This window comes from Canis aureus, chromosome 5 (assembly GCF_053574225.1).
Source record: "Canis aureus isolate CA01 chromosome 5, VMU_Caureus_v.1.0, whole genome shotgun sequence".
In the NCBI taxonomy this organism is placed as follows: domain Eukaryota; kingdom Metazoa; phylum Chordata; class Mammalia; order Carnivora; family Canidae; genus Canis; species Canis aureus.
This window is the reverse complement of record NC_135615.1, coordinates 57,305,791-57,318,497: the sequence shown is the minus strand read 5'-3', so window position 1 is coordinate 57,318,497 and position 12,707 is coordinate 57,305,791. Positions and strand designations below refer to the sequence as shown.

General features: G+C 43.9%; 1 protein-coding gene and 1 pseudogene across 13 annotated transcripts in view; both read right to left on the bottom strand.

Moving 5' to 3' along the window:
• ARHGEF28 (Rho guanine nucleotide exchange factor 28) overlaps positions 1–12,707 on the bottom strand; it is a 288,520-nt gene that overhangs the window by 164,158 nt on the left and 111,655 nt on the right. For all 13 annotated transcript variants that reach the window (XR_013380085.1, XR_013380084.1, XM_077898173.1 and 10 more), the window contains 2 exons: positions 3,991–4,138; positions 382–675 (listed from right to left, as the gene is read on the bottom strand). Coding sequence is in view for 11 of the 13 variants with exons in the window: in XM_077898173.1 (XP_077754299.1) it covers positions 382–675; positions 3,991–4,138 (442 nt within the window). In the remaining 2 variants the exon portion in view is untranslated. The remainder of the gene's footprint in view (positions 1–381; positions 676–3,990; positions 4,139–12,707) is intronic.
• Positions 7,157–7,283, bottom strand: LOC144315042 (U4 spliceosomal RNA; annotated as a pseudogene).

The following is a 12,707-nucleotide window of genomic DNA, read 5'->3' as shown; positions in this document are numbered from 1 at the left end:
TTGTTCTTAGCGTTCCCACAGAGCCGGCTGCCTGCCTTTCCTTGCTTGATGACTCTACCTTCTTGGCAAAATGGCACAGCATGAACAGGTGCCAATGGAAGTAGAGCCACACTCCAAAGCAGCTGGCTCAAGAGCTTGCCACCAAGAAACAGTCCTTCCCTCCTTGAGGCAAAGCTCTCCGCCACCTGGAGTAGAGCTGAGGAGCATCAACCAGCCCAGAGTCAAGTGACTCAGGATCTCAGGGAATCCAGTCATGTCAGAATAAGGCTCAGGTCAAAAATGCTCAGGAAAACCAACCCAGGGAGACAGACAACAAATTGTAAGGCACATTCTTAACGTCACATCGAGGAAAGACATCTGAATTTTCTGGTGAAGACTCACCTTCAAGTGAAGAATTTCCCAAGACACTCCACTCAAGAGGCAACTCCAGATGGGTCAGAGCCAGCACCAGCTCCTCGTCCAAAGCAGGCAATGCTCCCACCGTCAGGGCAAATGGAGTCAGAAAGGTCTGATGACTACTGGCTGTGAGGCGATCAGCCTGGGTGACCAGCAAACGAGCCAGCCTGCAAGCCATGTTGTCCACGTAGGTCACTGAGCCGGAGCCCATGGTCACTGGGGAGTAACCTTCTGAGCAGAGGCATACAGACACCGTCACCGTCTCCTGAAGCCCATGCCCTAGACAACAAGACAGTAAACAGTTCACACCTAGAGGCTAAATAAAGGAGATGCTCACCCGGTGTCCAAGTCAGGAGTCACCAGCCTCCCTGCACTGCCTACGCAGACCCCCCGCTCCAGGAGCACAAAAGGCAGAAGAGAATAGAAATGTAGCCAGGTATCTTCCCATGCTGCCACGCTCATGCGGCCGGATTAAAGCTCATTCTATCTTCTTTCAGTGACTCCTGATTTTAAAAACAACTTTTATGAGCTCTGAGCACCTCCATATCTATTCTCCTATCATCGTCGAACATTGTTATTTGGCACACCTTCACCTTGTAGCTTTACCCCACTTACCCCAACCCCTCAATTCAAGGTCATCTCCTTAAAGGCCTTTGTCCTTTCCTCCTCTGCCACTTCCTCCCAAGTCCTACATTTTTATGTGTTTATTTAGATGATAGTTGTACAAAGTAGCTCCAAAGAATTCCTTCGAATGTGAGCGAGGGTGGGTGAAGAGCACTCCACAGAAATACTTACAGATGTTGCTCATTACCCGACTCCTGCCACTCCTGAGGATAGCTTCTGTGCCTTGGCGGTCCTCTTAATAGTTCTGTTGTGTGTGGTCATCTAATCCCGCTCCCTGTGCTTCCTTCCTACACTCCTCCTTCACGTGGCCAGGGGGGAAGCTACTACCCAGGCACATTATGCTGCCTTTGGCAGGACACCCAGGGCTTCGTACCGCCACACTGCTGTGATGATCATAATCACAGCCGGACGGAAGGAAGGTGATCTCAGCCACCGCTGGCCCCCAAGCAAACGGCCAATAGGAGCCTCTGTAGGGAGAAGAGCATCCCAGCTTACTGAGAACTGCTGCTGCATTCTTCAAATATGACCCAGTGGTGCAGGCACAAAATGTAAGCCTCCATCCCCAGTCTGGGCACTTCCAGGACAGACTACAGAAATCCGCTCTCCACGCTTCTGAAAGGCTCCCCTGGGAAAGCTGTAACAGGCGACATTTACGGTCCAGAAACAGGGACTGCCAGGTGCCCGTACGGAGTTTATTTAAAAACAAAAGTTAAGAGCTCTCCCTTCAAGTAGGGCACGAACCGTCAAGCAGACCTTCTTTAACACACAAGGAGTGGGAAGGAGGCTCACCCTTGCATCCGAGTAAAGAAAATGACAGAATTTTCAATATTAAGATTGGCATTTTAGTTATTACTCTCATTCCTCCTCTGTAAGAGGCTTCGTAAAAGAAAACCAAGGAGGGAGCAGCCAAAGGCAGCGAAGGCATAAATGTAAATCCCAAAGCCAAAAGGCAGAGGCAATAGAGACAGAGCTAAAGTAACTCTATGCCATTAATGAGGTTTGACATTTTTTTTTCTTATAAAGATGCCAATTATGGCACCAAAGAGAAAAGAGCTTAAAATCGCCCACAGTCTCTAAATGCTAACTGCCTGGGTCTGGTTCCCTATTGTTCCTCTCCAACAGTTGTTTAAAGTTGTTCAACCTTAATCTAAATTTGAACACAGATAATTCAGAAAAATGCACTCCCCCCCCCCCCAATTACATGGAATGCCTTGGTTTTCACTGCACATTATACCCATTACTCTTTATGGACATTATATTTTGTACATTCATGTATGACCATGCATTGGATGTATGCCTGGACTATCAATAAAAATACACATACATCTATAGGCACAGCAAGAGGGGGCTCCCGGTAGGGATGAGCCTCAGAGTGACTGGTTAAGATTTATTACTTGGCTCCTTGTGTAGTAAGAAGGAAAGGGTAACAATAATCATGCCCAACTGAATCTCTAAAACATGATAACTTGTGTAGAAAGCGTTACATCAATTATAGCAGCATGTGAGAAAAAATGCTCACGGGGCACCTGGTGGCTCAGTGGTCGAGCATCTGCCTTTGGCTCAGGGCGTGACCCCGGGGTCCTGGGATCGAGTCCTGCATCAGGCTCCCCACAGGGAGCCTGCATCTCCCTCTGCCTGTGTCTCTGCCTCTCTGAGTCTCTCATGAATAAATAAGTAAATAATCTTTTAAAAACAATGCCCACAGTCTCAGAAATGGAACAACAGATTGATCTGATGAACAAGCCCAGGTAGGGCTGCAAAGTCTTTGCACATCTCTGCAATTCTATGTCTGTGTTGTTTGCATGTCTACTGTCTACCTTCCCTTCACACGTAACAGAGAGACTGCAGAAGCACTTAGAAATCTCTTTCTTTGGGCAGCCCTGGTGGCCCGGTGGTTTAGCGCCACCTTCAGCCCAGGGCATGACCCTGGGGTCCCAGGATCAAGTCCCACATCAGGCTCCCTGAATGAAGCCTGCCTCTCCCCCTGCCTGTGTCTCTGCCTCTCTCTCTCTCTCTCCCTGCGTCTCTCATGAATAAATAAATAAAATCTTTTAAAAATAAAAAATATATTTCCTCTAAAAATGAAGCCAATCCTATCCATAAAAAAATTGAAGGTTCCCTAAATGATGCAATTTAGAGGGCCCAATAGGCCCCCAGTTAAGGAAATCTAACCCATGAGCAAACCAGAACTAAACCCACTCCCCTCCTGCAGGTAGTAACACCTTCACTCCATCTTTGAGCCCCAGCCTCCTGTCTCAGATACATAATCCACACCCCAATGAATATATGAAACTACTATATCTGAGAACTATTAGCTCTTAACAAACATTAACATGAAATATTAATTTGTCACCTGTCACCACGGTAACAAGACGACACGTAGGAGAATGACAAGTGTTGGAATGTGAACATTTTGGTGGTGGGAAGAGAACGTTCTGGTGCCTGAGATCTAGTAAGGAAGAGTCTGGATACATAGAGTGCCAAGGAAGGAACCCCAGGCACCAAAAAGAGCTAACAGGATTGTGGTGAACAGTGGGGCTGCCAGACTGCAGGGGAAGGAGGGAGGGAGGGAGAAGGAAAGCCACCGCCAACATCTCCATGCTGCATGAACCGTCCCTGGCCATGGGCCCTGGGACAACAGGAAGTAAGACTAGGAGCAACTCCTCCATTGGACTACACCCAAAGCACAGCCAACTTTGAAAGCTGAGTGCCACCAACAGGATAGGCCTGCCCGGTCTGAGGCCAGGGTGATGCAGCTGGGAGAGCCTCAGAAGCAAGCTGACCCAGGGTGAGTGTGCTCATGGGTCCTGACCCTTGCCCCTCTGCATCCCCCTCCCCACCTCCCTCACACCCATCCCACTCCGGAGCACTATTTACTTCCTCCTCCTGGTCCTCCTCCCAGCCTACATCCCTGGAGGAAGGATGCTTCCAGACAGACTTCCCAGTTGCAGAGTAAAGACTGCACCTCACCTGGAATGCTGGACTGGAGAACATTATCCTCAGTGCGTTTTGCAATCACGACGTGTCTCTGATGAGATCCATTATAAATAAAGTAAAACTCGGCATCTTTAGGAAGATAAACATTTTTCCCAAACTTTGCATAGACGGTCATCTGCCCCTAAAAAATGAGTAAGTTGAGGTATCATCACACTTTCTTGTCCTGACTCTTAAAAAAAAAAAAAAAAAAAAACAACAACACACAATAAAAGAAGTGCTGGGGTCCAAAATAGTGTTGTTTGTTAGGTTCATTTCACATGGTTGACACTCAAGTAGCACAAATTCTCTTTCCAACAACAAACACTCGGGACCACAGCAAGATGCCTCCTGATGTTTTAAAGTATGGACATCAAAAAATGAAATAAAATAAAATAAAATAAAATAAAATAAATAAAAAATAAATAAATAAAATAAAATAAAATAAAATAAAATAAAAATAAGATAAAATAAAATAAAATAATAAATTAAATTAAAATAAAATAAAATTTAAAAATAAAATAATAAAATAATAAAACAAAATAAAATAAAATAAAATATAATAAGGACATCAGAGCTGGTCTGTTCTATTTGTAAAGCCGAAGTAGTCCAGAGCAAAGGGAAGAAATTTTTAAAATTTACTCGCTCTATAAATGATTCAACCTTGTTGTCTTTATTTCATTTGAATTCCTCCTACCTGATGGACATCACTGATTCTACTCATTTCTTTTTCTGTCCCTGACATACCACCATAGTACAAAGGGTCAAAACCATTGTTTTTAGTTATCGCCTTACCCTGTCCTGGATCACAGTTGGTTGTAGGAACTTTAAATATGCACAAGCTTTGCCAAGTCGACAGCACCACGGCCCCAGGCTTGCTGTGCCGTTTCCATCGCTGTCCGTCTCCTCCGAGGGAACCCCAAGTCCTGCCTCCCCCTGGCCTGGCCTCGCACTGCCTCCCGAGAGCTTCCAGCGGGCACACACCCTGCTAAGTGCCCAGGTGCGGGAGAGGAGCCACTCTGGGAAGGAAGGGAAGTCGAGGAAGCAGGGGCAGGGGAGGGCTCTTCAGGACCTCACCCCAGAGGCTGCGGGAAGGCCTCGATCGGCACCACAACGAGGGGGAAACCGGGCCGCCGGGCCATCCCGGGTGGCGGGGAGGCTCCAAGGACCCAGGACACTCCCTCTGCTCAGAAACAGAAAAGCAATAGGAAGAGAGTCCTCCAGGGAGACGTTCGGCCTGGGGTGGTGGCCACAGGAAGAGGTGGGAAGGGTGGCCCGGGGGGCCAGGGCTCGGCCAGTGGCCAGCAAAACCGAGCCGCTCCCCGCAGTCCCCCTGGTCCACTCCCACTGGCAGACGCCGTGGGTCCCACGCACGGCAGCAGGTGCAGCAGGGCCGACCCGCGTGGAGAACAGAATGGGCGCACGGCTCCTTCCTCCGATAACCACGCGGGTGTTTCGTCTAAACTTTAAAAATACAAAAAGGCTATGTTTTCCTGCTGGTTTGAAATCTATGGCACACAAAATATTACCCTAAATTATGAATTGGTATAAATACCAATTGGTTTCTGGGGAAAGAAATCACTAGTTTCCGACTTTGGATTAGCCCTTCTCTGCACGTGAGCCCACGCACACATGCACAGCACGGATGCAACCCATAGAAAGTGATATGCCCGGAGAAACCCACCACACGACAGCTCCCCAGAAAGCTCAGGAAGAGGATCTGAAAGGCAAAAAAAAAAAAAGTGACAAACGTCTGACATGACAGAGAGGAAACCTAGATGAAATTCCATTTCCTAAAAAAGGAAGAACAGCCTGCATTAGTCATGTTCCTGGTTGCTAAAGGGACTGTTAATTGTCCACGGACAGAATCTGACCTGCCTTGTCACTTTTTTCTTTTTTTGTGAAAGAAAACAAACTGTATCAACAGATCAAAGCTTTTCACAGACAAGAAGATTATCTCATCTGTCTCTGTTCAAAGCAACCAGCACACGACTATTTTCTTTGGTTGGGTGAACAAGGACCACAACCTACCGACGACTTTGACGGCCTTTCCAAGGCAATACAACCCCAAACAGAACAGTTTTACAGTCTGCGTGTGTCTTCGTCGTGAGCCCACCCCGTGCTCCACGTTGGTAAAAGAAGATGGACAAAAACAGGTCAGGAAGAAGGTCCATCCGTTAAAGGGAGATGCGCACAGTCTTAGCACTAAGAATACAGTCAGCCCTAAAAGGGCTCCTCTTATTTGCTCATCACAGAGTGATCAGTAAGACATGGAAGGTAAGATAAGAGGATGGGGGGAAGCAGAAACTACGAGAAACCCAATGGGATAGGTTGGGGGGGGGGCGGGTGGGAGAGGATGGCAGAAAAAGAAAATATGAGTATGTATGGACACGAACATTTTCATTCCAGAAAACTAAAGCCCTAAAGAGGTTCAGACTCAGCTACACATATCAGGAGAAATGAGTTTCCGAAGATGTTCTGAAAAACAAGGACAGTAAAAATGATCGGCCACGAGTGACAATTTGGGGCCTGACTGGGGTCTTTCTAACCACTGAGGCCCCTGAAAATCTGGTTTTCTTAAAGGGCCACTAATTTTATTAATGGCACAGAGATAAACTCCCAGCTACAGAACTTCACTGTGCCCCCGTGGTTTCCCCATCTGGAGTCAATTTGCACTTCCAGGCAATTACAGCCCTACACTTCCCTGAAGGGATTTACTGGCATCAGTACCAGAATCACTCTACTTTGTGCAGAAATACTAAACACGTCTCATCATCTTTCTGTGAATCTACTATACCCCAAACTTACAATAACACACATTCCCACCCACAGAGTAAGAGGGTTTCCCCTTTCTCCACATCCTCATCAACATCTGTGGTTTCTTGACATGTTAATTTTAGCCCTTCTCACTGGTGTGAGGTGGGATCTCACTTGGTTTGGATCTGTATTTGCCTGATGTAGAGCATTTTTTCATGGGTCTATCTGCAAGCTGGTATAGTCACTCTGGAAACAGTATGGAAGCTCCTGAAAAAGGTAAAAATAGAGTTACCCTATGACCCAGCACATTACACTACTAGGTATTGACCCAAAGGATACAGACACAGTGATCTGAAGGGGCACCTGCACCCCAACGTTCACAGCAGCAATGTCCACAATAGCCAAATTATGGAAAGACCCCAGATGTCCTTCAACAGATGAGTGGATAAAGAAGACATGGTCTAGTTTTCAATTAGCAATAATCGTGCCTCAGATAAACCTCATTGGCTATGATACTGCCACTGCGCAGTTAAGACGTGGTCTATATATTCATGATGGAATATTCCTCAGCCATCAGAAAGGATGAAATCTTGCCATTTACATCAACATGGATGGAACTGGAGGGAATTATGCTGAGCGAAATAAGTGGATCAGAGAAAGACAATTATATGATCTCACTCATATGTGTAATATAAGAAACAGAGGATCATAGGGGAAGGGAGGGAAAAATAAAATAAGATAAAATCAGAGAGGGAGACAAACCACAGAGACTTTTGATCATAGGAAACAAACTGAAGGTTGTTGGAGGGGAGGTGGTAGGGGGACGGGGTAACTGGGTGACGGGCATGGGGGAGGGCATGTGATGGAATGAGCACTGGGTGTTCTACGCAACTGATGAATCACTGACCTCTACCTCTGAAACTAATGATACACTGTTAATTAATGACATTTAAATCACAAAATTAAAATTAAAAGAAAGAACACACTCATTTCACTAAAACTTCTGGACACAGTAAGAGGCATAATAGGCAAAAATTATCTCCCCAAATGAATCTAAAACTTTAACGTGCTCTAGTCAAAACCCAAACACTTTTCAAATGAAAGAGGCTTGTTTCCAAGTGCATCTGGAAGAACAGAAGCACAAGACTAGAAACAGTTTGGAGAATGACAGTGCTTGGCCTGTGCGGAGTGCGGTCAGAACATCTCCTACCACAAAGCAAGGCATGCAATAAAACCATAACACCTTTTTTTTTTTTTAATCTATATAAAACCATAACGCGTTAAGCAATGTGACGGGCACAGGGACAGACCACTGAGTACGGAGTCCAGAAGCAGATGCAGGGAGGTTATGTCATAAAGGTGACATTTCTAGCCAGTGGGGGAAAGAACAGGCAACTCAACCAAATGTTCTGGAAACAGCTACCTGTTAGGAGCAAAAGCAGGCCTCACATCACGTATCTCAATTGCCAATTAATTCATTATCAAACTCAAAAATCCTTAAGCACATTAAGTTAGAAGGCTGTCTAAAATTTTTCAGTATCGAACAAAATGACAGCAATGAAAGATATCTAAATCCCGTCTATACTGATGCCACCCCAATGTATCAACTTGTTTTCATTCTTTTATTGCCTTCCAGTCTTTGTTCAATGCACAGCTAACCCTTACTGAGCTTCCTCACGGAGTGAGTACGCATTTGGTTGTGCCCTTCTCTCTTCTATCGAAAGTACTTTTCCCTCTTCTGAATTTTGGCACCATTTTTATTTGCATTCCATCAAACGTGATGTTCTAATATTTCCCCCTATCATCCCTGTACTGTTGTACTTTAAGAGTTGTTCTAGCTTAACATTATAAACCATACAAAAAACTTTTTCATGTACATCATTTTATGCTTTCCTTTTGTAGAATAAAATTCCAGAAATGGTCCAAAAATGTGAAAGCTGGTTGCAAACTGCCAAACTGCTTCTCAGTAATGTTCTAGCAAACTCCATTGCCCCCCTGTGCTGGTCACGGGTATCATTTTCATCACCACCTTGCCAAAACTTTTATTTCCCAATTTATGGACAGTAAACCGTTCCCTCATCAGTTTCATTTGTCTTCTTTCCCCTATCCCTGAAACTTACTCTCCACTTTTATTAAAGATACTGCTAAATAGCATTAACATTGTTAGTGGTCTGTTCAAATTTCAACTTCAAGAATTCTGGTCTTCCCTTTTCTATTGACATCTGCATTCACATTTGCCTAAAGTAGGTCAGAATGTTCACTTTCTCAAGTGAACCAGTTGAGAAGAACCTCACAGTTAGTCCCTTTTCTTTTTGAATAGTGAAGGTGTACCACCTGTTATTTTCTCTTGCCCAAATAAAAAGTACTCAAATACCCCTCTAAAATCTCTATGGACCAGTAGCATGGAAAATGGGAACAAATATTGAGTAGGAAAGCTAGATTATAACCAGATTGAATACACCTCAACATAAACACACACACACACACACACACACACACACACACACAATTAAACCAACGTTTTTTTATCAAGAAACATCTTCTTCCAGAAATTCTACTTGTAAAACTCATCAATAATTCTCAAAGACCAAGCCTTCTGCTGAAATGCTGTGACATCTGTAGATTTCTTCTTTTTTTTTCCAAAAGATTTTATTTATTTATTCATGAGAGACACAGAGAGAGAGAGAGAGAGAGAGAGAGAGGCAGAGACACAGGCAGAGGGCGAAGCAGGCTTCATGCAGGGACCCCGATGTGGGACTCGATCCCAGAACCCTGGGGTTACAACCTGAGCCAAAGGCAGACATTCAACCATGGAGCCACCCAGGCTCCCCTCTAGATTTCTTCTCAAAGAACCAGAAAAGGTATTCAATCTTATTGGCCATTAGACTATTTCTTTCATCCAACTACTCTACTCTTCTTCTAATGACCTTTACGATGGAAATGGTTGGCATTGATGTGCATATTCTAAATATGTTTTCTTTAAACTAGGTATCTAAATGCCTTAAATAACTTGGTGCCTATATTATCCTAATCACTGAGTATCCTTGTGCTAATGTCCTCCCGTCTTCACTCTCACTCTCTACAGACAACATATCTATGCATAATTATACATGGTCAGTAACAATGTCTTTTGACAAACAACCTTCACGAACTAGTCTCTAAAATATGTGGCATGAATAGGCAATAAACACTGCAGTTTCAAATTATGACAATGAGAGAACAAAGCATGTATCTTTTTATAGTGGTGTTTCTTACTTTGGAGCCGCAGGAAGATTCATAAATGGATTTCAGGAGGTCTGGGTACCTTTTAAAATTGTTGGCGAAACTCCCTTCATATGTGTATGTGTCCATTTTTCTGAGGAAAGGTTTATGGATTTTGCCGTATTCTCAAAGGTATCCATTCAACTCTAACTTCTATAGAACCAAATAATAATGGGAACATGGTAAATACCATTTAATGACAATGGTGACCTTTTCATATGATAATAAGATGTAGTGCTGTGTTCCAAGGTATCCTACACAGCCTTTACATGGCGTGACCCTTAGGACAGGAGCACATTAAAAGTACATGTTCAGTGAGGTGCTAAATACTGTATTAAAAGTTGACTAATATATGCCATTAAAACCAATATCAACATAATGCCCTAAGTGAATTATCAAATTTTATTGTTTTCAACATCGGAAACTTGTCTTCACAACAAAAAAGTAATTATTCTAGGGCAGCCCTGGTGGCTCAGTGGTTTAGCGCCGCCTTCAGCCCAGGGCATGATCCTGGAGACCTGGGATCGAGTCCCACATTGGGCTCCCTGCAGGAGCCTGCTTCTCCTCTGCCTGTGTCTCTGCCTCTCTCTCTCTGTATGTGTGTCTCTCATGAATTAATGAATCAATCAATCTTAAAAAAAAAGATAATAATTATTCTACACAGAACCTTCCCTGCAGAGTAGTGTGTTATTAAATGTTGTGAGATTCCTGAGAATTTTTTAAAGTGCATAATCCCATTTTATAGGTAGGTAAATAGGAGTATAGGAACTAGTTATACTAACTACCTCAGGATCCCAGAGCCCAGATGAACAGTACGCAGTGTCTTGACTTCTACCCCAACCTACAAGTTAGGTCATCCTCTTTACATTCTTCAAGCACAATTCAAAGAAAGTACTATGAGCATTGTCTTTTATTCCAAATTACTGTGTTTAAGTACTTCTTTAAACCAACATGAGAAAATGCAGAACTTATTTCCTTTGTGTGCATATATTATAGATACGCACATATCTGTACACATATATTATCTATTGTGCACATGGTATTTCACAACCACAAGGTGCTTTATTGTGTCTTTCTAATCTTTTTCCCACAGTAAGACCTAGGAAGTATTATTATGACTCTTATCACATAAACGAGAACCCTGGTACCATCAGGTCCAGTGAGTGGCAGGGCCACAAGTCACATCAAATCCACATGTACCAGCCCCAGGCCCAGCATACTTTTCTCCCCAACATGTTACTGTAAAAACAGCAGTGGGCAAGTGTTTACTGACTTACTAGACCTTTACATTAACCTCAACCTTTATATTTTCCATATTTAATACAAAGACTCTCATCCTGAAACCCATAGGTAGGGGTACAGCTGAAAGGGGAGAGAAGAGAAGTATTCCTTAGGCCCCTCAAGATATATGCCCAGTTTTAGACATTTGTGGAGAGAGAAGGTGTCTTTTAATTAGAGATTCTTCTAAGTGTTCAAGGAGCAGATGATTTAAAAAGTTTAGGAGCCACTGATTCAAAGCATGTTTTAACCATCTTTTGTGTAGTGTAAAATAACAAGGTCATTCAAATTTCTTGTCCCAAATCACAACTAAATCAATAAAACATAAGTGAATATAAATTGGTTAAATCCAAGTGGAATAACAGAATTTTTTTTTTTATGGAAGATCACTAAAATTACATAAAAGGCTTCTAAGACATTTCTTCTGAAAGACCCTTTCAGGGGCCCTTGGGTGGCTCAGTGGTTGAGCGTCTGCCTTTAGCTCAGGTTGTAACCCCGGGGTCCTGGGATCAAGTCCCACATCGTGCTCCCCGTAGGGAGCCTGCTTCTCCCTCTGCCTCTGTGTGTCTTGTGAATAAATAAATAAAATCAGAAAGAAAGAAAGAAAGAAAGAGAGAGAGAGAGAGAGAGAGGGAGGGAGGGGAAGGGAGAGGAAGGGAGAGGAAGGGAGAGGAAGGGAGAGGAAGGGAGAGGAAGGGAGAGGAAGGGAGAGGAAGGGGAAGGAAGGAAGGAAAGGAAGGGAAGGAAGGGGAAGGAAGGGGAAGGAAGGGGAAGGAAGGGGAAGGAAGGGGAAGGAAGGGGAAGGAAGGGGAAGGAAGGGGAAGGAAGGGGAAGGAAGGGGAAGGAAGGGGAAGGAAGGGGAAGGAAAGGAAGAGGAAGGAAAGGAAGGGGAAGGAAAGGAAGGGGAAGGAAAGGAAGGGGAAGGAAGGGGAAGGAAGGGGAAGGAAGGGGAAGGAAGGAAGGAAGGAAGGAAGGAAGGAAGGAAGGAAGGAAGGAAGGAAGGAAGAAAGAAAGAAAGAAAGAAAAAGAAAGAAAGAAAGAAAGAAAGAAAGAAAGAAAGAAAGAAAGAAAGAAAGAAAGAAAGAAAGAAAGAGATCCTTTCAAGTAGGAATGGCTTCCATTTACAAACAGGATAAAACAGATCACAGAAGTCCAATATTCCTGCTGATAACAGCCAGAAAATCAAAACAGAAAAATTTTAAAGTCATATTCTTAAAGGCATCAGAGAACTATGGGAAAAAGAACAAAATGCCTTAAAAATTCCAGAAAAGGGAACCCCTTAGAGAAGTTATGGAAGTCAGAGGACAACAGAATGTTATCTTTAAAGCGATGAAATAAAGTAACAGAGGTCCTAAGAGTCCACGCCCATCAAAAACATCCCTGGGGCAGCCGGGTGACTCAGTCAGACCCTTGGTGGC